The sequence below is a fragment of the Solenopsis invicta genome, chromosome 8 (genome assembly GCF_016802725.1).
Source record: "Solenopsis invicta isolate M01_SB chromosome 8, UNIL_Sinv_3.0, whole genome shotgun sequence".
NCBI classification, from domain to species: Eukaryota; Metazoa; Arthropoda; class Insecta; order Hymenoptera; family Formicidae; genus Solenopsis; species Solenopsis invicta.
Window position 1 is genome coordinate 14,058,231 of NC_052671.1, and position 25,807 is coordinate 14,084,037.

Consider the following 25,807-nt stretch of genomic DNA (forward strand, 5'->3'; position numbering starts at 1 on the left):
TAAATGTATCAATGCAAGAGTGATAAATGATAATAATAAAACTAATAAACTGATAGCAATAAATATATGTCGATGTGCAAAAATATAAATTCAGGTTAGCTGTATTTAACGTTCTTACCTTTTCATTATTGTTATGTATTAATTAATAAAATTTTGATACTTTTTTGATAAATTATTAATTAAATAAATATTGCTTAATGATTTTTTATATTTTTAATTATTTTAATTAATAAATATTTTACAAGGTACGATTTAGGAAACCTGTTGCTTAAACCGTACCTTTACATCAATTTGCTATTAGTGTAATGTTAAACATTATATTAATGGATATCTGAAATATCAAGCTACACATTTTTAACGAATTGCTTACAAATTAGAAATAAATAGTAGCAAATGAGAAATAAATAACTGTACCCTGTATGATCCAGTACCCAATAGTTTAGTTGCTGTTTCTAAGTAGATACGTGGTAGTTTGAACAAATAACTAGTATGTCATACAGGATTGTCGACTTGTTTGTAACAATTAACTTAGTTTGTGCATTCTGTTGCTGGTTGCGAGGTCAAATTAGAATTTTCATGATTGTGTTTCTCACGATCTAATATTTCGTGAGAAAGGTACTGCTTTCTATAATTGTCAAGTGATAATTATTAATCTCCGTAATTTATATTATTGTAGCTCTATATTTATGCTTTACGACGTTGTATTTAATTTATATTTTTGTTATAATATTTTGTTTACAATCAAAGAATGGAAACGTTGTAAAGTAGAACCAATATGGCCTAAATCAATAATGAGTACACAAACAGCGATTGTAATTTTTTTGGTGCTTTTATTATATTTTATAGATTATAAATTTTATAATCCACCTACACCAAGCTGCGATTTATAAGCCATGGTTTTAAGGAGGAAAAGTTAAGATAAATTATTTGTTTACTTAATAGATTGTTGACAAAAGTAATTTTTTATGTATTAAATTTTTACATGTTAATATATCAGTAAAAATGTCACTACGTTAATAAACTTATACTGTTGGAAAATTTATATATTTCTGTGAAAAAATCTGCTAGTTAAAGTTTTTGCATTGAGTAATGAACATATTCATGTGTAAATTAAACACATGCGTGCTATGTTAACTGAACTTAACAGATATAAAATGTGGAATTGTAAAAATGATTTTAAAAAATATGTTAAAGTAACAAAATTTGCACGTATTTAATAAATTATTTAATAAATGCGTGCAAATTGTGTATATTTTTTTAAACGTTTTTATAATTTTACATTTTGTATCTATTAAAATTTACAGAAAAAGAGTGTTAATGTTACACTGTAACAGGAGTGGGGATAACTGAGCCATACTTTTTTTACTATTCTTCTGTTAATTTTATCATAAAAATTATGTTTATAGTTAACACAATATGACTTAAATAGCACTTTCTCTAAAAATCTTTACTGCACCGACGTAAATATTTGAAATTGTTCCACATTTTAAATTAATGTTCAAAAATGTTTCCTACTTTGAATCCGGCCATTAATTCTGAATTTTGGACTCGGCAAAAAAATTAGAAAAAAATCACAAAACTTAGGTGGACTATACAGTTACCTTGCAAAAAATAATTTAAGTGATACGCATTTGGCAACTCCCACTTAAAATGCGTAAAATTTCCTCATAGTTGAGTTTCGATTACTCCATAAATAAAAGGATATCAGGCACCTTGTCGAGGAGCTAAGGTAACCCTTGTAAGGCGTCGTATATGCCTGAGATAACTACCGTACCGTATCTTGCTACTACGTCCAATAAAAACTTTCTCGCGAAACCGCTCTCCATCTGCCGTATATAAGACCTGTTTCATTCCGCGTAAAAAGACTCCTCGTCCCTCGTCCCCAATCTCCGAACCCGCCATCGCCCAGGAACTTTTTAATTCGTCCTCGTACGAGAGAAAGTTTCGCGCGTCGCGCTCTCTCACCCTCTGGTTTCTTTCTCTCTCTCTCTTTCTCTCTCCTTTTTGTTTTCATGCCATTTCCGGTTGCAAAATGTAAGTCCTGCAATTCCGTCATGGTTCTCAGTTCTAAAGATATATCACAATCACATTTGACTCTCTATAGATTATAGTTTCTAATCGCGTGTGGCATTCACGATCCGTTAAATTAAAAATACTCAGAAAGCGCGGCAAAATGTTTTTAACGTAATTCCCATCGTTTTAACAATCTTTCGCACTTTCGCGAAAGCTTCGTGCATCGCTGCATCACGACGCTCCGCCTTTTTAGGACCATCTCAGCATAACTCGATCACCGGTACCAGCACGCTGTGTACGCCACGATTCTTTCGCTCCTCGATGTCTCGCGCTCTCTAACTGCCTTATCTTTCATAGAGAGAAGGAGATGTCGGTGCGTCGATTTATCACGAGGAACACTTGACTGACGTTTAGTATAGGCACTGATTCATATTGCGCCATTACGTCGAGATCCACGGAAATGCGCTAGTAAATGTTTACCGGCGAGTGCGTTGCTCTTGAATACGAGACAATCTCGTGCGCACCGGCGCGGCGGAGCGTGCGTCCCGTAAAAATACGGCGAGTTATTTTGCCATTGTACTTGAAGATCGGCGAAAAGAAATGTGCGCCAAGTCGATGACAGTCCTGATGCAGCTGCAAAGTGCCATTATGCATGACAAAATGAAAAAAACGCGCGCCTTACACATTGCGAGATGACTATTTTTATGCTGCATAAAAATGAAGACGCCGGAGGAATATACACTTCTCCACTCGGCTCTCTCACGCGGAAAAGTTTGAGCAATAAAGAATACAATGGAAAATTTTTGCGCAGGATGCAGCGAGTTACGTGAAACGATAGGTTGCTGATATCAGTTTCGTTTGAGGCTTTATTTTTCTGAGACTGCAGAACAAAGAGGGATTTTCCCTGTCTTACGGTTTCTCGAAAAATAATTTCAGTTATTGGTCGATGCTTTCCCGCATCGTTCGCGATATGTACACGTATCGCGTATTAAGGCGTACAGATACGGTGCGAATGCAGAAGGAGCGAGGGGAGGGGGCAGAGGGTTAATAGAAGGTTATAGGATACTGTATGTATAGGTGCTATATGATCCATTATGATATCGGCTCTCTCGAGCAACCCTATGGGTACAGAGTAGACTCCATCTGGATTATCTTCGTTGATTTAATTTATTACCGGGATATTGCCGACTGATACGGTCTGCAGACTGAGTTATGGCTACTTAGTCTCACAAAGGGGCCACGGGATGCGGACTTACTGGGACTTACTGGGAATACTTGAGATATGATAATCTGGTTTAGTCTTCGGCTGCTGATCGGACACTCTTATCTTTGGTTTATCACGTGTGCCGAGGGCAATTACATTGGCCATTAATATCGCCGGTGCTCTCTGCTGAGTGTTCCGGTGCCTAGCAGACCGGGGATCGAACACCAACGATGATATTTATACAAAGTGTCTCGAATCAAAGCTATAGAAAAAAAATTCTCGAAAAATTAAGTGAAATAATTATCGGTAATTGGTTTTTATGTCAAACTGTAATTTTTCTGAAATATAAGGTCTTAAATCTGATGAATCCGATAATCACTAATATCTGAAATGCGGTCACTAACTTGCACGACTCACGAATATACGACTATTAAGGATTATGAGTCATATTTCAAAACATTACTAAAAATATAAAAATTTCATAAAACATTCTAGCATTACATTTGAGTATCTATGTAAAATTTGAGTGCAATTTACTTATTAGTTATTTAATAGTTATTTAATTTTTTGTTTACTTTCGAGTCTTGTGTAAAATCTCGTTTTGCAGTACTTATTTGCAAATTTGAGTAGCCGGGAAGCAGCATTACCAATTCAAACAAAATTTTTACATATACTGTTTTACATATGTATTTTTACATAAGAAACTCTAATAAATATTCGTGCAAAAATTTATTTAGATCCACTTGTTTAAAAGTTATTTATTTAAAACTGCAGCAAAATATAATAATTATTGCTGCAAAAAACTATTATACATCAAATTTTTTACTGTTTTCTTTTTTGCAGCCAGTTTTTGGGCCAAAATTTGAGCATTCACGGTTAAAATTTTTTGCTGTTGATGAATGTGAGAAAAAAAAGAATAAATCTAGAGAAATCTTCAGTTTTTAAATTTCGATAACTTTTAGCTCGTATTGTATAGTCAAAACATTCATAACATGGTTCGTGATTGGTCAGCTTTAAAGATGTTTTATCTCTACAATACTAGCTGAAAGTTATCGAAATTTAAAGACTGAAAGCTTCTTAGGTTTATTCTTCTTTTTTCCTATCCAACGGCAAAAAATTGTGATCGCAACCCAAATTTTTTGGCTCTGAAATCAGCTGCAAAAAAGACAATGAAAAATTTTATTTATAATGATTCTATTTTATTGCAATTTTAGTAAATAACGAGTAAATGGATTCAATTAAATTTTTGCATGATTATTTATTGGAGTAAATGTAACAAATTTTGATTTAATTTGTAATAACTTCCTTATCAAATTTTTAAATAAAGTAAGTATTAAACGCGATTCCAAATAAAAATTAAGTAACTTGAGCCAATAAGAGAATTATGCTCAAATTTTACACAATAACTCAAACGTAATAATAGAATTTATTGAAATTTTTAAATTCTTGATAATATTTTATGCGACACATTTTCATGTTTAAATTCTTATATCTCAAAAATACTATTTGAAATAAAAATTCACAAATAACTATTTTGCTTGATTTTTCCAGAACTTTCTTGCTGTAGTATTTTGATTCGTGAATTTTAGTATATCTCCGTATATAATGCAGTGTGTCAATCCCTTTCATATCTGTTTGTTATGCAACGTAACATGCATGATTGTCCAATACGGTAATTTATCGTAAAAGAATCCATTGTATTTTTACCGCTTTTATGTATTTACATTCCGTCCTTCTATTCAGAATATTTTTCTACATCCAGACCTCGTCCAAGTGCGGCTAAAAATTTGAAATTTTTGCGTCGGAGATTTACATGACTCGTTTCCGGCGCGTAGCACGTACGCCGTGTGACTCCGCTGAATGCAAGATGTATATACGTTTTTGTATTGAAAGCTACGAGTAATTTTCTATTCTCATTATACGGAAGTACACGATACATACATAATATTCGACCACGTCTAATATGAATATCAATAGTAATGGCCGAGATATCTGAATTACAAAAGCCCGGCGTGAGCAGTGCTCGAATAACGGGTGGTTCGAGTGTCGAGTCAGCGCGCGGACATCGAGCAGCCAAGCCGATTGCATTCTCGTGATTTTGACATAATATTCCGGGAAAACATTTAATGCGATGTATAACCGACGGTCATGGCGCATACTCGATTGCACTTAATTGGACTCGCTTATCTACGTCTCAACGTGTACTTACGGAATAATAATGAGAGCTTGTCGCTTCAATGTCGTGACGGTTGACCTGGAAAGCTCCCTCATTGAGATTATTCGAGGCGATGACTGTTAAATTCGTACGATCCTGGGCGTTGAATTTATTCATGGGGGCCCAGTTCTCTAATTTGGTTCGGAAAGTAGACGGAGGGGGTTTCAGCGATGAAATCTGCCGGGCTAATCGGAAGAATTCTATCCGCGATTTAATTTGCGGATTGTCCTTTGTTCCTGTTTCTTTGATTTTGTGGATTCTGATATTCGACCCTTCTAGCAAATGGAAAGCTTTTCCGTCTAATTGACAACTCTAACTCCAATATTTCGATATTTATTCATTTATCTCAGTAGAAGTTTTTCTCTTTTAAGGGGATGTATGCACGTAGACGAGAGTCCAATCGACGGTTTAACTTGGTGAACTTTCGTGGAAAAACGAGAGGAAATAGAAAAATCGCGTTTATTCCATTATAAATATCATACATTTCTCTATTTGACATTTAAATTTTATTAAAAAACAGTATGAAATTAATGTCATAACTGAAATTCTTCTACAATACGTTTACTAAAACGCATTGCCAGTATATCTTGAAAATGGTTTAATCAATCAATTTTACATACACTTTTTAAACACTAAAAACTAATAGCTGACAAACTTTTTTACGATACTTATACAGTTTTTCCTTCGAAACGAAAAAATGATCAAAATTTATAGGGAAAAACCGCTATTATTTCGATCGACTAGCATTTTGTTCAAACGTAATATTTCGAAAAACAAATACGTCAAGCATTAAATTTATATTTCAACGTTTCAACTTTATAAAGCTTGGATTATTTTGCTTCCTGACGAATCGTGGGAGTAGCAGTGCTCAATAAATGCTATTTTTAAAAACAGTAATTTTGAATAATTTAAATATCCACATTATGAATTAATTAGGTTTTAAATTTGGTGTCTTATCATTCCATTTTAAAATTAAAAATTTAATCGTCCCTTTGCAGTTTCCAAATGGGGTAATACAAACCTCTATGTTTTCAGAATATTGTATACTTTGACAAAGCAGGTGACATAATTTCATAAAACAGTAAATACAATGTGCGTCCGAAAAGCAACATTTGATGCATTGCATTAAAGAATAGCGCAGCTGAGATCACGGAAATGATTTGCTCTGCTCTGGATAAAGTGTGCAAAAAGTGGTGATACCAGAGATCTCGGAGGGCGGGTTTAATTTTGCAGAACAATATTCGGTCGCAAAGAAGATGAAAGATGTCATTTATACTTGGACTATGAGAAACTTTCTTTTATGCGACTTTTTTTCTCAGATCTAGGCTTTTCCTCCGTCGAACTATCACTAGTTCTGGTCGCTCCAACATCACCTAAGTGATAAATATTTTAAGACAGTGGAAAATGTCCGAAAAAGTCTCAAAGTCTTTATTAAATCAAAATCGCCAAGTTTTTCCGCGGGAAAAGTTCGTCAGTTGCTCGGTAGATGGAACGAAGTTACAGAAAATAATAGAAATTATTTAAAACATGAAACATCTCTCTCATTTTTTATGAATAAACTGTGAATTTTATGAACAAAGCATCGAATCAATATTATTTTTGGACAAAATTTAAATGTCAAATAGAAAAGAGGATCTTTACAATATAACGAACATGACTTCTCTATCTCTTTTTGTTGCTCCAGAAAAAAATTTGCAAAGCTAGGTCTCATTTATACACGCCCCTTTAAAGAAGAAGCAACGCAATACACGTACACAGAGTTTTATTCGATACGATGATGTTTCATCGTAATGCGGGAATAAATTAAATTTTTGTAATTGCATATTCACCGGCAACTCGTTTATTTGCGAGCGCGATTCGTTCGTTTGCGAGATGTGTATTTCGATCGCTTAAATGATGCTGTGTGCTGCACGATTTTCGCGCGAGCGAGTGTAGCGATTGTGCCCGGGAAAAAAATTGCGACGGCATAAAACCCTATGGTAAATGGTATAGGCGCACAAAGCATGGACATCCGATGTTCACGGTTTCCATCGCTCGATTTTATTTACCAGCGGTTAAGCCCGATAGCGACAAAGGTGGCAGATCGTAATTACGAGCTGCACGTATCTCGTACATCCCTACAGCAGCGCACCGGTAGAAGCCATCGGTGTTCCTCTCACCTCTCCACTAACCGCCCCTTGACTCTATGATCCACCTGGCATGATTCACCGGGCGGTCGCTTCTCCCCCGTGACCGTCAGAAACTTAATTAACTATTCCGCCCCTATAATCCCGCGCGTACCACCTCGCAATGGAACGACCAGCCAAGCGTACATTCGTTCGAGATTTGAACATCTGGCCGACAGGTATAATGTAAAATGCAGTTTTACTTGATAGAAAAAAAAAAGAGGAAACGTAAAAGATACGGGCAACAAAAGAGGAGAGAAATTCAGCGCGAATACTTTTCCGCGACCAATTATATCGAGTGATAAAGCTCAATGATATAGTCAGCCATGAAAATAAACCGCGCCTAATTTACTTTCAGCTGAAATGTGTTTCTTTGCTGTATCGAGGTGTGAACGGATGATTATGGAGAGATTTTGAGGCACGTAAAAATTTAATTGCTTGAAACTCATTTTGATACTTGGATATATTTATGAGTAGAATTGTGTTATTGAAATTAAAAAAAGAAAAAGACTCGAGTATTTTTATTTCGAACGAAACGTGACAATAAAATAAAAATATGTATCAAACATGGTTAGTTGTCAGTAATTCTAATAACGTATTATTAACGCTGGGCATGACTTTAATTTGAAGGAAAGTTTTCATTCCTCGCGGTCTCAACGGCGCGATTTCTCGTACATCCCACGGAAAGCCAGTTTTATTTTGATATAAAATTGGTACAAACGAAGTTGGATAGAGTAAAAGAAAATATAGCAAAAATGAAGACTCCTATTTAAACTTGTACTGCAGGTATTTGTAGGGCCTGCGGCTGGAGATGTAACGCAATTTGCTCTTCGAGATCTCTCGTTGCCAGAGAGTGAGCGAAGTTGTGTTGAGCGGCACGGCGAGTAAACAAGTATTTTATACTCATCTTGAAAAACGGGAGATGAGCTTCGTCAGTGAGTATGAAATTTAATCAAACGAAGATCGCGATGTACGTAATGGTGGAAACGTACACGGTGTATTCGTACATGGCTCGCTATAGGGACTGTGTAAAAATCGTCAGGGAAGGGAAGGTATTTCTTGCGTTCTGTATAGGAAACAAATGCAGCACCGATTGCCAGAGTTACTGTGAACCGAAAAAGTTTCAACCGCTATATGGGTTTTATATAAAGTCGATATCGGACGAAGGTTACAATCCATAAACTTAATAGGAAACCGTCGGCAATACGATTACAGATCAGGGGAGATGTCGGAGCCCAGCAGGAAGCACCCGTCTGCAACGCCAGACACAATTTCCTGGTTAACCTAATCTATGTTTATCTGTAGATTACAACGCGTGAAATGCATCAGAATTTGATGTCAAGGTAAATCATTTATGTGTCAAGAAATAACAATAATAACAAGTGTTCTTCATTACAAGATACATTTAGCTAATACCGTTCACATTTGAACAATTTTTTAAATCCTGTAATATAATTTGTCAGTATATCAATTATTGTTTATTTATAATGTCCATTTTATATTTGCTCGTTCTTACAGCATCTTATGTTAATTTAATTTTATTATGATTAAATTGAATAAATTATTATTAATTTAATTTTTAATTTGTCTTTAAATCCTTTTCATCTGTTGCATAAATATTTTACAACTTTAATACAAGTGTTCTTTATTACAAGATACATTTAGCTAATACCGTTCAAATTTGAACAATTCTTTAAATTCTGTAACATAATTTGTCAGTTTATTAATTATTGTTTATTTATAATGCCTATTTTATATTTATTTGTTCTTACAGCATCTTATGTTAATTTAATTTAATTATGATTAAATTGAATAAATTATTATTAATTTAATTTTTAATTTGTGTTTAAATTCTTGTCATCTGTTGCATAAATATTTTACAACTTTAATACAAGTGTTCTTTATTAGAAGATATATTTATCTAATACCGTTCACATGAACAATTCTTCAAATCCTATAATACATACAATTTGTCAGCATATTAATTGTTTTTTTTTTTTATTTATAATGCCCATTTATATTTGCTCATCCTTACAGCATATTATGTTAATTTAATTTAATTACAATTAAATTAAATAAATTACTATTAATTTAATTTTTAATTTGTCTTTATACTCTTTTCATCTGTTGCATAAATATTTTATAACTTTAATACATGCATAATTATATGCACATTTTCTATAATTTGAATATTAATTTGTACGTATTCCGCTGCTGTTATCTATAATTGAATTCTGCATAATCTACATATAGTGCGTTAAATTTGCAATTAAAGCGTTGCGCGGATATTTGGATTTCTCACGAGCTTGTTACAATGTCACTAAAATTCCATGGCGCTTACTCTCCCGTTGTTACGAGCGCCCTAGCAAATCTTATAAACTCGTGTAACGTCCTGCAGCGTCTTACAAGGTCTTCACATAATCTCGCTGCATCTTCATTTCTTGCGTCTGCTCTGCTAAAATTTATAGCGACGCGCTCTCGTTGGACGTTCGCGATTGTCGCGGGTTTAAAGTGAGCGGCGATGCTCGCGAGAACAAATGCATTCTCGGGGTTTGTTTGCTCGTTTACTTCAAAACGCGTCCATTAAGGGCGGGCTGAATAGCCGTGCCAAGAGACGAGGAACTTTCCCTGGGCAAATCGTTCGTCATAAATTTGTCCGCTCTTGCCGCCGCACTTTTGCACCCGGTGGAACATCCCGATGCAGAAAACTCGACGATAAGCTCGCCATATTCAAATATTTCCCGTTAGTCTTGGCGAATCGAACGAAGACTAACGAGAGCCCCTGCGTCGCCGCGTCCTCCGCGTTCGCGAACCCCGGCCGATATCTCGCGATCATTCTGTTCTTGTTTTAGCGACTTCTGAATCTCGAAGTACCGGTAGCGAGAGCAGTTGTTCTTGTCAAAGACTTCAAAATCGTACCGGGATTTTATACCGGCTGGAGGGATGCCCGACGATTTGTCGCTGTCACCGAGAAAGAATCGCGACAAAAAAGTTTGAGAGATTGTCGGGATTATTTGGAGGACGATGAGCGATATTCAAGGAGATAGTTGGAGAACGAGTGCGGCTGTTGAATTTTGTGGGAATTTTCTGCATGTGACTGATGGAGTTTTAAAAATCGTATGAACGGGGAAGGTTCGATCGTTACTATTCCACGTCGCATTCTGATGATATATGTGCTTGGGTATCTTCTTGTACAATCAACATTTTATTATATGTATAGGACGTTCTATAATATGATTATGCGATCAATAATGTATTGTTCGACATATTTTTTACATATTATAGCTTTTGAAAATCTTTTAACCTAATATTTCTCTTTTATACTTTTAAACATTATTTTATTGGCTAAAATTTGTGGCATGTTACTGGTATAGTATTTCTGCCCCTTTTTAAACCGTTTTTCGTAACCGATCTTTCAAAATCGTGCCGTAACTGTTAATATGTGGGTATATAAATGTTCGATTAAATTTTGAGAGAACAGTTGTAGAAAAATTTAATAAAAGAGAACTCTGCCGATCTCATGTCAATAATTTCAATTCATTTTGCGTATATATTTCTGTATGTACATTTCCATGTATCTACATAGTAAAAAATAAAATGTAATTTTAACATTTTTGCATGTCCCAGAAAGCCCACTCTAAATTTTAAGTTAAAATAACTCAAAAGTTCAGTTAAAATTACTTAAAACAAGAGTTATTTTAACTTAACTTTTGAGTTACTTTAACTCTCTGGGACATTTTATTTTTTACTGTGTATATAAATATATTCAAACAACATTGAAGTAATTAGAATACTAGCGCTTGTCGCGCACTGTCGGTCTCAATTCTCTGACTCTCAGCGCGAATACACAGAATAAAGGGATTAATCCGTAATGTCACGAGCACATACCAAATTCAATTAAACGAAGGCAATCCGCAAAGGTTCTCAGATAACTCGGAATCTTAGGTGTTGACGTCCACATTCTCTGTTGTATTTGATTCATCTCCTTTATCTTGATTTTATTTCTCTTGCTTCTTTGTCGTGAACTCGACTACAGCTTGATAATTCCATCGTGAATTTGTGTTTATGGTGGAATTGACATAAATCTCTCTTGCAGTTAATTTAGCTTCCATTAACAATAACTTTCGTATTCCTGTAATGCACATTTGTGTCTACATTTGTTCCAAACTTTGTAATTTTGTGTGTATATGTGTAATAACAATTAAAAAAATGTTATTTTATATGATGCGGCTGTACCATATTTTCTTTTCAAGACTGTTGCGTTTAGCGATTACGTCTGTAAAGGCAAAGAAGATTTTGCAGTTAGAACAATATCAAGTCCGGCCGTGCGTAACTTGTTTTTTTCGCTCTTCCTCTCCGCATATCATAAACTTTTATTATCTTTTCCCATATATCGTAAACTTCTATTAGCTTCCCTGAAATTCCACCGTTTTCTACATTATTCTATTTCGCAAGAATTAAAAGAGCTTGTAGGGATATTGCTCGGATAGAGGCTAAAAATGAGAACAGATTTAATAGGGTGAATTAAATAATCGAAAACCCCGGCGAATTCACGATGAGTTCTATCGGCAGGATGAGATTTCTGTTAGCGGTCATCCATGAATGGTGCTGCTGGTGTTGGTCGTTCGCGTGGAGGGCCGATATGTGTCCCCGCAGCGAACATGTACGTGCGGACGATTGTATGCGGCCGTACGTGCTTGAACCTGGTCACCTCAAGGAAAATTACCTCCAGGAATTTACCACGATTTCCGTGTACGTTTCGTGGCGATATAGTGTGACGTAGACCTGCTGAACTTTTCCTAAGCGCGATCGAAATGGGATCTCTCGAGTCGCGCCAATTTTGACGGTATATCGAACCCCTTTGCGCGCTGATAAATACAATTTAACTTCCTTAGCCTCGTTGATAACGACGGCACAAAATTTGTTAATTACAAATGTTTACCGTCGTCTAATTACCTTTATCGGTATTTTTATATTCTGTATTTTATATTCCTATTTTGAATTTAATAATCTACTTGTTATTAATAAAGCTACTTTTTTTGTTTTATTTAAACGTTCGAATATTCTCTTTTTTTTAAATTTCATCATTTAAATTTTATATTTCTCTTTGCACGAATGAAATATGGACGAAATTTCGACGTGTACGGGAATTACTAAATATTTTTTATCAAATTTTCATGAAAAAAGACCGATATAATTGCGATATCGATATAATTTTTTGTGTATTCCGTGTACATATATTTTTTAGTTATTAAAATTTTAATTATCGATACGTGATCTTGTGAAACTAATTTCATACGTACATATTGTTAAATTTAATAACCTTCCATCGTACACAATCTCTCATAAAAATTGGATACATGATCACAGAGCGAAGAACAGGAATCGTTCCGCGTGGTCGTTATTATGGTTTCATCGAACATATATACAAAATTCACGTTACATATATATTATTACGGATAACGAAGTACCATCGATCCCGAAAGCGGCGAAAATGATTTAATAAATCGTCCGCTTCTCTCTCGTCTCGGAAAACCTCGGCCCGTAGCTCGGCTTGCAGATGCCCTGCCCAATGCGCGTCTCTCATACGCGTGCAAATGCTGGATATTTCGGGATAACAAGATCATAGCGAGCCGCAGGCAGTAACAAGATCCGTCGAAGTAGCGCATCGTATATCAAAAGATAGCCTTCGTTATTTCAACCGCGAGGTTTTTACTCTCCGAAACAACGGAGAGGAAGTCTCCATTCTAATTCATTTCGTCAAGTCGACTGCTTCGAGCTTGGAAAACGATTGTTTTTGCAAAACACTGTTCTCATTCATCACATTTAAATTATATTTAAATATTTGACAGAATTGTCGCGTTTCCTTTTGCATCGTCGATTTTCAACCTTTTTCTTTCTCCCCGTCTCCCTTCTTCCACCTTGATTATACCCGCATTGTTACGCGTTCGCTTTCACGGCATGCTCTTCGTCACGTGTTTTGAAGTACTAAATATGTTATGTAATCGACGTGGTCACTTCCATTATATTCCATAATTCTATTTTGCCTCTTTTGTTGCCGTTCAATTACCGCGGCTTTGTTATACAGCCTCATTCATGATCTCCTTTGTAATTCGTGCCGCAACGAGCCGCTGTCTCTGCTTACACGACTGTAAAAAGCGTACGATCAGGTGCGCGCAATTCAAAATCTACGCGCTCGCGAGTTTGGTGAGACTACTGGCGACGTGCCGATAATCAAGAACCGAAATACGTAATCCTCTGGGCGCAGCTCATGACGCGTACCGGCGGTCCTCGAGCAAAGCATAAATCACAATGCGACGAACATTCGTTATATGGCATGCGGACCATGAAATATGCGGACACTGTCTGTCCGCCGGCAATAGATGCGTGATGTGTGAGTGCGTATTTGTGTATAGCGCCGCGCTAGGTGCGTGATCCGGCACGCAATCTAGTGCGCTGGCGAAGTACGCCTCGCACCGCGAGAGCTAAATTCGTCCGATTGGATTCGGAATTATTCAGAGAGATGGGCGAGTATGTGCCTGGCGAACCAAGATCCGTCATGTGATCACCACTATCAAGTTTTAGCGATTTGAAGCGTGCCTTGCCGAGATAACTCAAGCGCCCTTTGTCGTGGCCGTTTGTCCCTCCATCGACCGGCAGTCTCGTGTATCGGAATACCGTGTGGCGTATCGTAATGCGAGCAGTAGTGCGCCTGTCAGAGATGGAAAGGTTAAATGATAGCTGACATCCACTCTCCGGTCTAGAATTACAAGCGTACTTACTCGCCGTCTACTATCCCCCGAATTATCGCCCAGTTAAATAGAAACAGACAAGATCATTATATATAAACTGTAATTAAATAGCGATTACGGTTTCAAGACTAAATTGAATGCTGATAATTGCGCCAATATAGCCATCGCGGTTATTAGAGTGTCAGATAATATATTAGTGACAAACATCATTAACTGCAATACGTACACTCGTACAGAATTGATAAATCGGATACCAGTAATTCTGAAAATTATTGCATCTGTTTAAAAAATCTTACTCTTTAATTAAAAAATTCTCGAGACTCACTATATATTTTACCACTGTCTTTTTATATCTGGACTTACAATCGGCATACTAAAGGTGACTTCGTTTAAAAAAGCGAAACGTTCGATTTTATAACTTTATTTTATCAATTTGTAATTTTTTTTTATTTTGCCATTATTGCTTACTGTGCCAACTTTGGGACTTAATTTCTCAAATTTTTTTTTTTTTATTAAATCGCGTAAACATTAATTATCATAAAGTACGAGATAATATTATAGAAATTGCCACGCCGTCAGTTAGAAGATATTTTCTAATTTGTATTCAAGTTTTTTAAAATTTGATTTTTAGCTTTTGTTTAAGAAATGTGTTACCCGAAAGCAAAGTGATATGCCATTATATATATATTGATGACTTCCTCTACATTAACCGAAGTCTCTCGTCGCGCGTGTGGTAGAAATTAGAAATTTCTGTTGACGAGTAACACGAAAAGCACATTAAGGGCCTGTAGTAAAATTATGAAGTGCGCGCGGTTCTCTCTTCGAAAATCTTAACGTACCAACTCCAATTTTATTTTCTTCTTTTATCGCCACTTACATGCGACTTACGTTCTTTTCGAGGTTCACGGAAAAGTTTGCACGCGGAGGTTCTGACGCGCGGTTGAGCGCTCGGTCATAATGAGATTTCGGGTGAACAATAGCGTCGTCATTTCCCTAATGCAATTCGGCACTTAAATATTTTAATAAAATTCCCTCTCCCCTCCCCCCACCCTGTGCGCGGCGGAATCTTTACTTAATCCGCCCATTCCGTGTTCCCGCTTTCTTTTCTGCTTCTTTCTCAATTTTTTATTCGATGACTTTTTACGCTACGCTAACTGGCAACAAGTTATCGGATTGACTACAATTTTCAAGTTGGCTCATACGATTGCGCCCTTAAATTGAAATGTTTGTAACTTTGAGATAGGTGATAACGGAAAGTCGATTCATTATTCATATAATCTGGATAATTTCGAAAGATAATAAAAGTTAGGGAAGAGTTGTTTTAAATGCGCACATGGAAAAAACAATTTTGCTGAAGTACGGATCTGAAAATAATTGTGTCGAACCATTACGGTAAAAAAATTGTATCGAACGTTTAGCTTTGTTGCTAGAACGTTAAAATTGTTTGCAGCAACTTTATCATGCTTGGGCGTCCTACATAATTATTTTGATCACTCAAGATAAAATTATTTCCTTATCTGTATCTAGCTAAATTTTTAGATGCTGCAATAAAATTGTTTTCTCCGTTTATCGATTCGATTAAATCGTATCTTATCAGAACTTACTATAAAATTAATACTATTAAACATGTATAAATCACAATACTGTCATAAATAACAATTATATAAATTATTATTAAATTATGTATTAGAAATCGATGTCGCAGAGTTATTATATGCTTTGTTAAAAATATTTTGATTCTATATTGGTTCAAGACCGTGAATTGTACACAACAAATTAAATATAAGATAGGCCGAGACGGTCATAGAAAGGTTATTGTGCTGAAATAATATTTCATATATTTCTATTTATTTTGAACTGTACGCCGTTACTTTCTAAATAGACTGAAATGTATAAATAGACGCGTTTGACAAATAATCATTTGCTTTGTATTATTACAAAACATCGTTTATTATCAGTATGTGTTATCATTATTATAAAGTCAGTTGTAGAGATAATAGTCGCAGAGTAGTTAAAAGTATTGTTAAGCGTTTCGCTTTTTTTACGTTTCTCTCTATAAAATCATCTTTGCATCTTTTTCGAAAACCTCGTACTTTTCTATTGCAAAAAGCAGCGAGAAATGTCAAACGACTCGAGCGTTTCGTTTGCTTCAAGCACGTGCGATTTAACTTTTAAATAAATTCAGTTTATGTGCCAATATTTACGTTTTAGTAAACATCAACACATCTTCTTCGACCTTCGTTGAAGATATCTCCGTGGCATAGCTGGTACGAAATATTCAGTAACATACGTTCTCCGACCGTGCGGAAGATACGACACGCGATAAAGCTACGTTAAGTGTATTAATATTATACAGTAAATTAAGTGAGGCTGAAAAGTGCAAGTGTAATCAACTTTATCGTAGTCGTTAGTCAGTGGGAAAAGCACACGAGTTTTTACGATTTCACTCTGTTTTATAAAAATAATTAACACAGAATGGCGAATCTTCCACCATGGCCAGGAACTTCCGATAACTTGGCGTGGCATTTTTTCACGCCAGAAAGCTGGCCCATTGCAAAATGCAATTTGTGTAATATTACTTACTGTAGTGGACGTACAGAAATTTTAGAGACTCATCTGTGGGAAGAGCATCCAGAAACAATAAAAAAAATACAGGAAGAAATTCTACCTGCTTGGTTGCCGCAGTATTTCGCCTTCGACGTGAAAGATTGTGAGACAAAGTGCCTTATTAAAGATTGCAGTATTAATGTATTTGACGGAATAAATCATTTAAAAAATCATTTGCTCACGGAACACAATATAAGTAAGTGAATATTCAAGACTTATATACGTACAAACAGAAATAGCATAAATGTAATGATTCAATTATCGATAGATGAACCCACCGACAATGAAAATATAACTACTGACGATCATGCCGAACGTCCGCAAGCCGCAGAACATCAAAATAGACGAACACAGAATTTCGATAATTTGATATGGCGATACTTTACAGAAGAATGGCCCATTTCAAAATGTAATATTTGTAACAACAATTTCCGCGATGCAGAAATAAAGAAGTTAGAAAGGCATCTGCGTCTAGTACATCCGAAAATAATCAAAGAAATACGAGACGAAATTGAATCTAGCTGGTTGTCGCCGTATTTTGTATATGATAACAGATCTAAGATGAGATGCGTTATTGGAAATTGCGATGAATCTATCAATATATTTTTCGGAGTAAATTACTTAAGCAACCATTTACTCACGAAACATAATATAGGTAAATAAACGTTTAAATGCTTTTTTTATACACATACATGCTTTTTTATACACAAAGAAATAACAATTGTAGGGACTGAAACACCAATAGCTCAATACCAAGGAAATACAAGCAATGATGATCAAACGCTTGATGAAAGTTCCCAAGATGATCAGACAGAAAAGCCAAAAGTGGTAAATATTGCGATATTAATGTATCTCTTTCTAAGTCGCTCATATACTTTTGGATATAAAATCATCACGAATTAAAATACATTAAGTATCAAATATTTATTTGTTTATCAAAGTTAATAAAAAATATATGTAGACATTATGTTAAACGTTTGACATACGCAATATGTAATTATAGAACTATTCGAGTTAAATAATATTTAAAATTTTTTGTTGAAATTTATACACAGAAATCTAGCAATTCTAATCTTTATCATGCTTTTACGTTAAGTATTAATAATATTTATAAAAATCTTTTATTCAAGATATTGATCAAGCAGTTTCGAATTCAAATAGTACCTGGAGATATATATATATATATATATATATATATATCTGATTCTTCAGATATTTGGATACTATGAATCCAAGTTTCCCTTCAATAATCAAATAATGAATGCGACTGAAATACAATTACATAATACTAACAAGACTACTGCATTTTTTTTATTTTCTTAATCTTATTTGTGTATGTGTAAATAGGTTCAATTGTAAGTTAGACACAAGGACAATATACGCATATATTCCATTTTGAAAGCATTAGACATTAGGAGGAGTGAGGAGCAACGACTATAGTTTTATAAATAGACTGAAAAATGTGAAAACAAGTAATTTTGATGAATAATTTCTTTGCATTGTTACGCAACGTAAAACGATTTTACAAATTGAGAACATTGATCTTTTTACATACAAACATATATTTTATTATTTATTTCATTAATTATCTTTTTCAATTACCTTATAAATTATTGAATTTTTTGAATCTCTTCTTTTACATAGTATGTAACATCCGCATTATATACGATATTAAGTAATGTGCGTAGTGTGACAATGTATAAAGAAACTCTAGATTAGGATTAACTTAATAAATAGATCTCTTAATGCGATTTTTATTCTATGCTATTCCGTTTTTATTATTTTATGTTCTATTTAATTGAAAGGTGTGCTAGTTTTTATTGTACTCCAACTTTATATTTAATATTGCGTTATGAGAGAAATAAGAAAGTGAACAATTTAAATAAAATAATTTTAAGATTTTTACAAACATATAATCTGATATAACATTATTAATAATAAATGTTTAAGCTAGGCAATCTGCAAAAGAATTTTGTGTAAATTTTTGTTTCTAAAGATTACATTTTTACCAAATTTTATATAAATAAGCGTCATGAATGTATCAACTCTAGGTTTCTACTTCTTTAATTATCTGAACAGATTGTTTTTATCAGTATTAATAAATTGCAATGTTTAGTTTTTAAGAAATAAAGGAGAGTTTTGGAAACCTATGTTAATATACTACTTTTCTCTAATTCTTTATATTTAATTTATAAATTTGATACTTTTAAAGGTACGTGATACAATTTAGAAAACCCACGTAATTTAGACGATCGGTTATCTAAAGGATCGGATAAATATTTTATTTTAAATAAAATTTATTTGAGATAAATTATATCGACTTCCTTAAAAATAAGCTATAAAATAAAATATATATAGATATTTCCAGAAATTTATTTAAAGCGTTTCTGGAATTTATCATATATTTTTTATTTTCAAGTAAGTCGATTTAGTTTATTTTAAATAAATTTTTAATTTAAATAAGTTCCAAATGAGCATTTGGTTGACCCTTGCTCAAATAGCACCTTTTGCAGCATATGTTGCAAAAGGGCTAATAATATAAATTAATTTGTTATTGCCGAAAAGTTGTACGTTAAAGTACGTGAATCATTAAACTACAGTTTCCAACAGTCTCTTTGCGTATGAATCAAATGAGAAATAAGTAACTTATAAATGCTACGCATTCGGCAACTCTCCCCTGCATATGTTATTAAAATTGTAAGTGCAGCAGGCCATACAAACATTAATGTAACGTCAATACTTGAAAATAATAAATTGAAATTTAATTGCAGCGTACGAACATCTAATATTAATTCTTAGTTTAATATTAGCATCTATTTAACGATGATTTTAAATTGCTTCATTTTCATTTCCATAGCCTTTCCTTTTCGTGCTTGCGTTTTCAACTCGCATCTCCGGTCTTATACAATTCTCGTCTTTTTTCTAAAGAATTTTGCGAAATTCTGGGCTTTCTTTTGCTGACTATTCGGGCTCAAGCATAAAGTCGGTTACACACGGTACTTCTCCACTTTCATGCTAATTTTCCTGCTTCTATCTGCGTTTTCTTCTTTCAAACCGTCTCTAGCGATCTCTTTCTGCATGTGTTCCGCCCCCGTTTTCGTTTTCCCAGTCTTTCATACGCAACCTTTGCGAAGCACACCCTATACTTGGCCATCCATTCTTATTGGCCTAAAACGAAGTTTTCGCTTGCTGTGAAGAGAACTGCTTGCTCCGCGTATTTCCTGTTTAAGTTTGTAACACTTGAGTGATTCATACCCTCGTGTATACGTTTGAGATAAGTTTCGTAAAGACGCAAGACCATATTTGCCGGCGACTCATTGGACACAACGTTTTTGAATACGAAGTCCGAGAATCTTTGCTATACCTTGATTTGTTTTTATGCAAAAGTATCATTACTAAAAATCGTATCATAGAATGGCAAAATATTCAAAGCGAATGGTTAAAATAGAGTGTTTACCTATGTTCTAACATGATTATCGTGATATTGCTACGAGAGAAATTTCCTCGAGGTAAACAAAGGCGAAATGTTTCGCTCGTGGACATATGTCGATAGTGCGAGGCAACCAACATAATGTGTAGATCGTAAGGTCACCATATATCAGCGCGGGAAAAGAGGTGGATTCTGTTTATCTATTTTCACGAAAACTTCTCCCGAAAGCGAGAGAACCCGTCCGCAACCCGTAGATAAATCAAAATACAAGCCGCGAAACTTTTAAGTGCCCGAAAGCCGTGTCCAGGCAAGCCTCATATAGCGATCGTAACTCTTAAAAAAGCGACGTCATAAACATTAACTTGGGGCAGTTGAAACCGCAGCTCATAAAATATTTCATTAGACATCGTTTTTTTTTTTATTACACAGTCCAGAGGTTTATTAACGATTTAATGTAACTCATTTACTACTAATATTGTGATACTTTTAATTTAACATAATTAATAATTATAGTGAAATAATTGCGTCGCTTGTGTAACTAAAATGCATTTCCTCCACCTCTTTCTCTTTCTCTATGTGTGTCTGTGCGTGTAATAAAGATTACATTTATTATTTCATGAATGCATTGGACCCGTCGTTCCGTCGATTACGACGTCGCGTCGATCGTAAAATGTTGCACTTGGAAGTAATGTTCTCTGTCGCTGCAAGGAGGAAAATTAAATAGTAAAATCCTACTGACAGACCGGACATGGTTTAATCAGAATTTTAACAAAGCACGTCGAAACGGGAAAATAAATCCGAAGTAACGTCGGCGTGTACGTGCGCGCGCGCGCAGACGAGTTATACGAAGTAGAGTGCGCGCGAGATAGATTAAAGCAGATATTACGTAGATTGATTCGACCAGCGGTACCGCGCCGAAGACACCCCGGGCGTAGGAAATTTGAAATTGAAATCCGGTTAAAATGTCAACGATGCCTCGGCTTGTTATCGCTTGAATTTTTCAAAGAGAACCGGTTGGCTCGCGCGCAATCTAAATCTTTCTCCCTTTTTCACCATTCTCTCGATCGATCTGACATTCTGACTAAGCATAATTAAGGATTTAGCATATTAAAGGAGGCGTGAGATGTTCGAATTATGGTGAAATCGTCGAGAATCAACGACCTTCCCCTCCCCCCTCTCTCTCTAATTTATTTTGTTTTTCTATTTTCTGTTTTCCTTTTTTTTGTTTAATTCTTATTCTATTTTATTTTGTCTCTATTGCAATCATTAGGCTAATCCCTTGATTTTCACGCGTATAGTTTATTTTTATTTTTATTTGTTATTATCACTCTTGATGTTTCCTTTTTTGTTTCTGTTATCTACATTGAGTTGTATATTCTATCCATGCATCTATTTCTTGTTTTATATTCTTAGAGGGCAATGCCCTAGAATATCAATAAACGCTCAATCAGTCAGTCAGTCAGTCACTCACTCTCTCTCTCTCTCTCTCTCTCTCTCTCTCTCTCTCTCTCTCTCTCTGTCTCTCTCTGTCTGTCTCTCTTTTATTTCATTATTGACTAATTTCTTAAATTGGTTTAATACCCTTTCTTATTTTTAAATTTGAAATTGTTTCTGCCCAAATGATCACTTTTTTCTCCCTCTCACAGAAATATCAAGGGAATATGAAAGTGAGGCGAAAGATAAAAGAATGACAAGAACGGTTGGGCACACGATATTAGAAGTAACGGGTGCAGTCGTGCTGTTCTTATTCCTCGCCACGTATTCTAGCCGACATTATATTACACTCTTTTGTATGGCCGAGCGGCGCGCTAACGGGTTACAATCCGACGATTTGGGTTCTCTCTACCGACCATCTCGTTTCCCATTTATCTCCTTCCGTCTTTGTTTTTCCTTTTTATTCGCATGCACATTATTATCCGCTAAATTAGGAGAGCATTAGTCTGTACAAAGTGGCACGGGCACTGGTGCGAGATGGGAACGTCGAAAGCGACGCGTTCCAACTAGGCGTTCCGTAGGTGCAATTAAAATTGAGGTCGTAATTGAAATTTGGATGCGATTGAAAAATTACTTTTAGGAATGATTTATCGATTGTCTCTTAGCAGGTGAAAAATTTATGGCGGAAAAGATATGTATGGGGGTCGCGCTGTTCCCGCGCTCGTTCTTGCTGAGTCGGTGACTTTGGAGGTCTACATTTTCATGATGCATATCCTGACACTTCACAAATGTCCTTTTTCATTCTTGTCATCCTGCAGTTCCATCTTCTTTCGGAATTGCACAATATCGAATTCCAGCGTGAAAGCAAACGAGTATTGCTACGCTGGTATTGCAAAGGACATGGATATTTACGAAAGAGGACTTTAAAAAATGATGGATGTATAAAAGTTACATCAGCCACATATTAAATTCTTTTACGCTCATTTCGTTCCATCGAATTAGACGTCGTCTTTATTCAGTTAACAAATGTATTATATTTGAGAAATAAGAGTAAGTGGTATTTCTATTGAAGTGGAACTTCGTGCTTAATGAGACTTTCATAGAAATTATTAAATATATATATATATGCTTCAGTTATTATATATAGATGATTTTAATATCGATGTTATAAGCATCTTAAAAATCTTGAAGAACTTATCGCGAAAAATGTTACTCTAGCTAGAGGTTCGAACTCGAAACTCCCTCATTCCGTGACGGAATTAAATATATTTGCCTGCATGATGTTAGTAATATGTAGTTAATAATGTATACAAAATAATATTATTAATAATTTAGGACGCAATTATGATTTCTTTCTCCTTTCTTTTATTATCAGTCTTCGCTTCTTCCGTGGCCATCATAAGCTTTAAAATTGCATCTTTGTACGTGACATGGCATAACTTCCTTTACTTTTCTAAATCCGTCGTTCTTTCTTGCCCTTGCCATGTTTTTTATCATTTTATATTTCTCTCTTTCTCTCCCTTTCTTCTCTCTCTCTTTCTCTCTTTCTCTTTCTCTCTCTCTTTTTCTCTGCATTGTCTTTCAACCCCTTGCATCATCAAGCTTAAAGTCAGGATTAGGACGTACGAAAGTACACTCTGGCGTTAAAGAATGGAAACCGTTGATCCTGAGGATCAAGAGGATACGCCCTGTCCTATTAACGTTTTTGCGAGCGCCAACTCCATCTGCGATATACCTTTCTACCGAGGCTCGCGCAATTTCTTATTAGGGTAAATATTATAGGTCTCATCACGTAATGGTACTACTCGGGAGAAAATAAATTCCAACGGGACGACGGGAAAATGATCTGAAGACGAAAGTAAGAAGTTATAGATGTCTAAAGTGTTTCGTGAAATTTCGTTAAAATCTTGCAAGCGTAATTATCATTTCCTTATTAATATTTCCTTTTACAACAAGTTTGAAACTTTCATTTTGAAGGCTTGAAAAAGGTTCAAATAACGCCCAGCGACAATTCAGCTTTGTTCAGACAAGTTACATTTTGCATGTATAGATATAAAGAATAAAATTATTAACTTTGTCTTAAATGACGCACTATTTAATAAAGAATAAAATTATATTTCTCTACGACTAATATGCAATATAAATACGTTTTTATAATATAAAATAATATTTGGGAAACTGATATTTATAGTTTTTTTTCTCGTGACGATGTTGAATATGAGATGGTGATGTAATACGAAATTCTATTAAAAGGCAACGTAAATTTTATTGCAGCGCATACATTCGTAATAGGCTCTGCGTTCGTTTGTCTACTGTACACGCTATACGTTTTGATTAAATTAATATTTGTTTGAGCAGTAAATATCTGGAGGCATTTATATACTGAATTTTAACACAATTGAATTTATTTGATGTTTTTCGAATATTATGTTGTAAATAATGTATAAAAATGTAACTCGCGCCGTGTGTGTGTGCGCGCTATTTTTTAGCTTTAATATAATTTCGCCTTATATGCATGTAAAATGAGAGCGGCATTATGCCCGGGGATGGATATACGTGAAACCTCGGTACATGGAAGCACGGTGCCATGTGTAAGAAGTCACGTACCGGAAATAAAATATAATCTTGAGTAAGCTACCGAAGCGCTACTTAAGAGTGAACACAAAGTGCGGCGATTGAAACGGTTTAAGAAGTAATTATAAAGTTAGGAACAAAATTTCCCCTCGGAGTTGAATTTTATATTATCATTCAGCCGTGAAGTGAACTATCGTAAAATATTAAATGCGTACATTTAATAGGAAGGATTTCTAATTTCAGCATTTCGAAATAATGTCCGCGATACGTCACGATGTAACATCAATATAAATTTATTTGGCTAATTGCTGCGGCGGGTTACTAATAGAGATTTATATAGTATCAAGTTTTATTGATTCCACGTTCTGATATTACATTCGGTGAATGTCACACATTAATGTGACATTAATTATGAGATTCGTTTTACGCTGTGCAGTTAAACCATTAACATAATCGCATTACAACTTGATAATGTACGTACAATTGAATTTCTCAATAAATTTCCGTATTGTTTTCGTCCGTTGACAAATTGTTATTAACTTTTTGCAATGCCAACGCGAATTTTTCATACGTTGAGGATACGCGCATATAAAATGGAATAATTCAATATTGATTGATAATAAAAAAAAAAAAGTTCTGGTAAACGAGCGTTTGAAATCAGTGAAAAGTGAATTGCAGAAATATAAACTGCACGAGAGGTATTCAAATAAATACCCTTTGCTCAAATACGACGGCATAAAGATTATATTGCTTCTCTTAACGAGCTGCAAATGGTGATAAGAATCCCCATCATCATTTATTACGTGATAAGAATTCCTCACCGTTATCGAAATAATCCATCGAGCGGTAATTGATTTTCTGGGTGATTCCGCATTAACGCTCGAATGGCTTCCCCTACGTAACGTAATTCTTCGCAAGAATCGCTATGTTATTAACCGGTTGACGCATGACGAGGAATGAACAGAGCAAATGTCTGTGAAGTAAAGAAAGTGATGGTGGGAGTTCTTTGTCGCGTAGAAACCTCCGGGAGACACTTTCTGGGACAGTTCGTAATTATCTCTACTTGGTAAGAGTGTAATTATTCTTCCAGTTCAGGTATTCTTTTTTTCCGGTCTTATCTCTCTTATTCTCCCGGTTAAGAGTAATCGATGTACAACGCGCATGAATACAAAAAGTTTCGATTAACCTACATGAAGGGCTGGCTTCTGCGCGTTGTTAAAATTTTAAATTACATCAATCCTCAAAATGCATAAAGGATTCTTACATTTATATTTTAAAAATAAATATTATAATAATAAGATTAAAAGAGTTACAGAAAATATTACATTAGTCTTTGCTTTACGCTTCTGACTGCGTAAAACATGTAAAATGAATAAGCATTAATTTTGCAAGCTGCGCAGAAATTTAATATTT

At 34.9% G+C, this 25,807-nt stretch overlaps 2 protein-coding genes across 7 annotated transcripts in view; both read left to right on the plus strand.

Annotated features, from left to right (window-relative positions):
* Window positions 1–25,807, plus strand: part of LOC105198139 (TWiK family of potassium channels protein 9) — a 428,118-nt gene that overhangs the window by 243,918 nt on the left and 158,393 nt on the right. The window lies entirely within an intron of this gene.
* Window positions 14,879–19,731, plus strand: LOC105198147. The gene is made up of 4 exons (XM_026135523.2): window positions 14,879–17,152; window positions 17,225–17,611; window positions 17,684–17,784; window positions 18,304–19,731. The coding sequence occupies exons 1-4, from the start codon at window positions 16,825–16,827 to the stop codon at window positions 18,313–18,315; spliced, it is 828 nt and encodes a 275-aa protein (XP_025991308.2). The 5' UTR covers window positions 14,879–16,824; the 3' UTR covers window positions 18,316–19,731.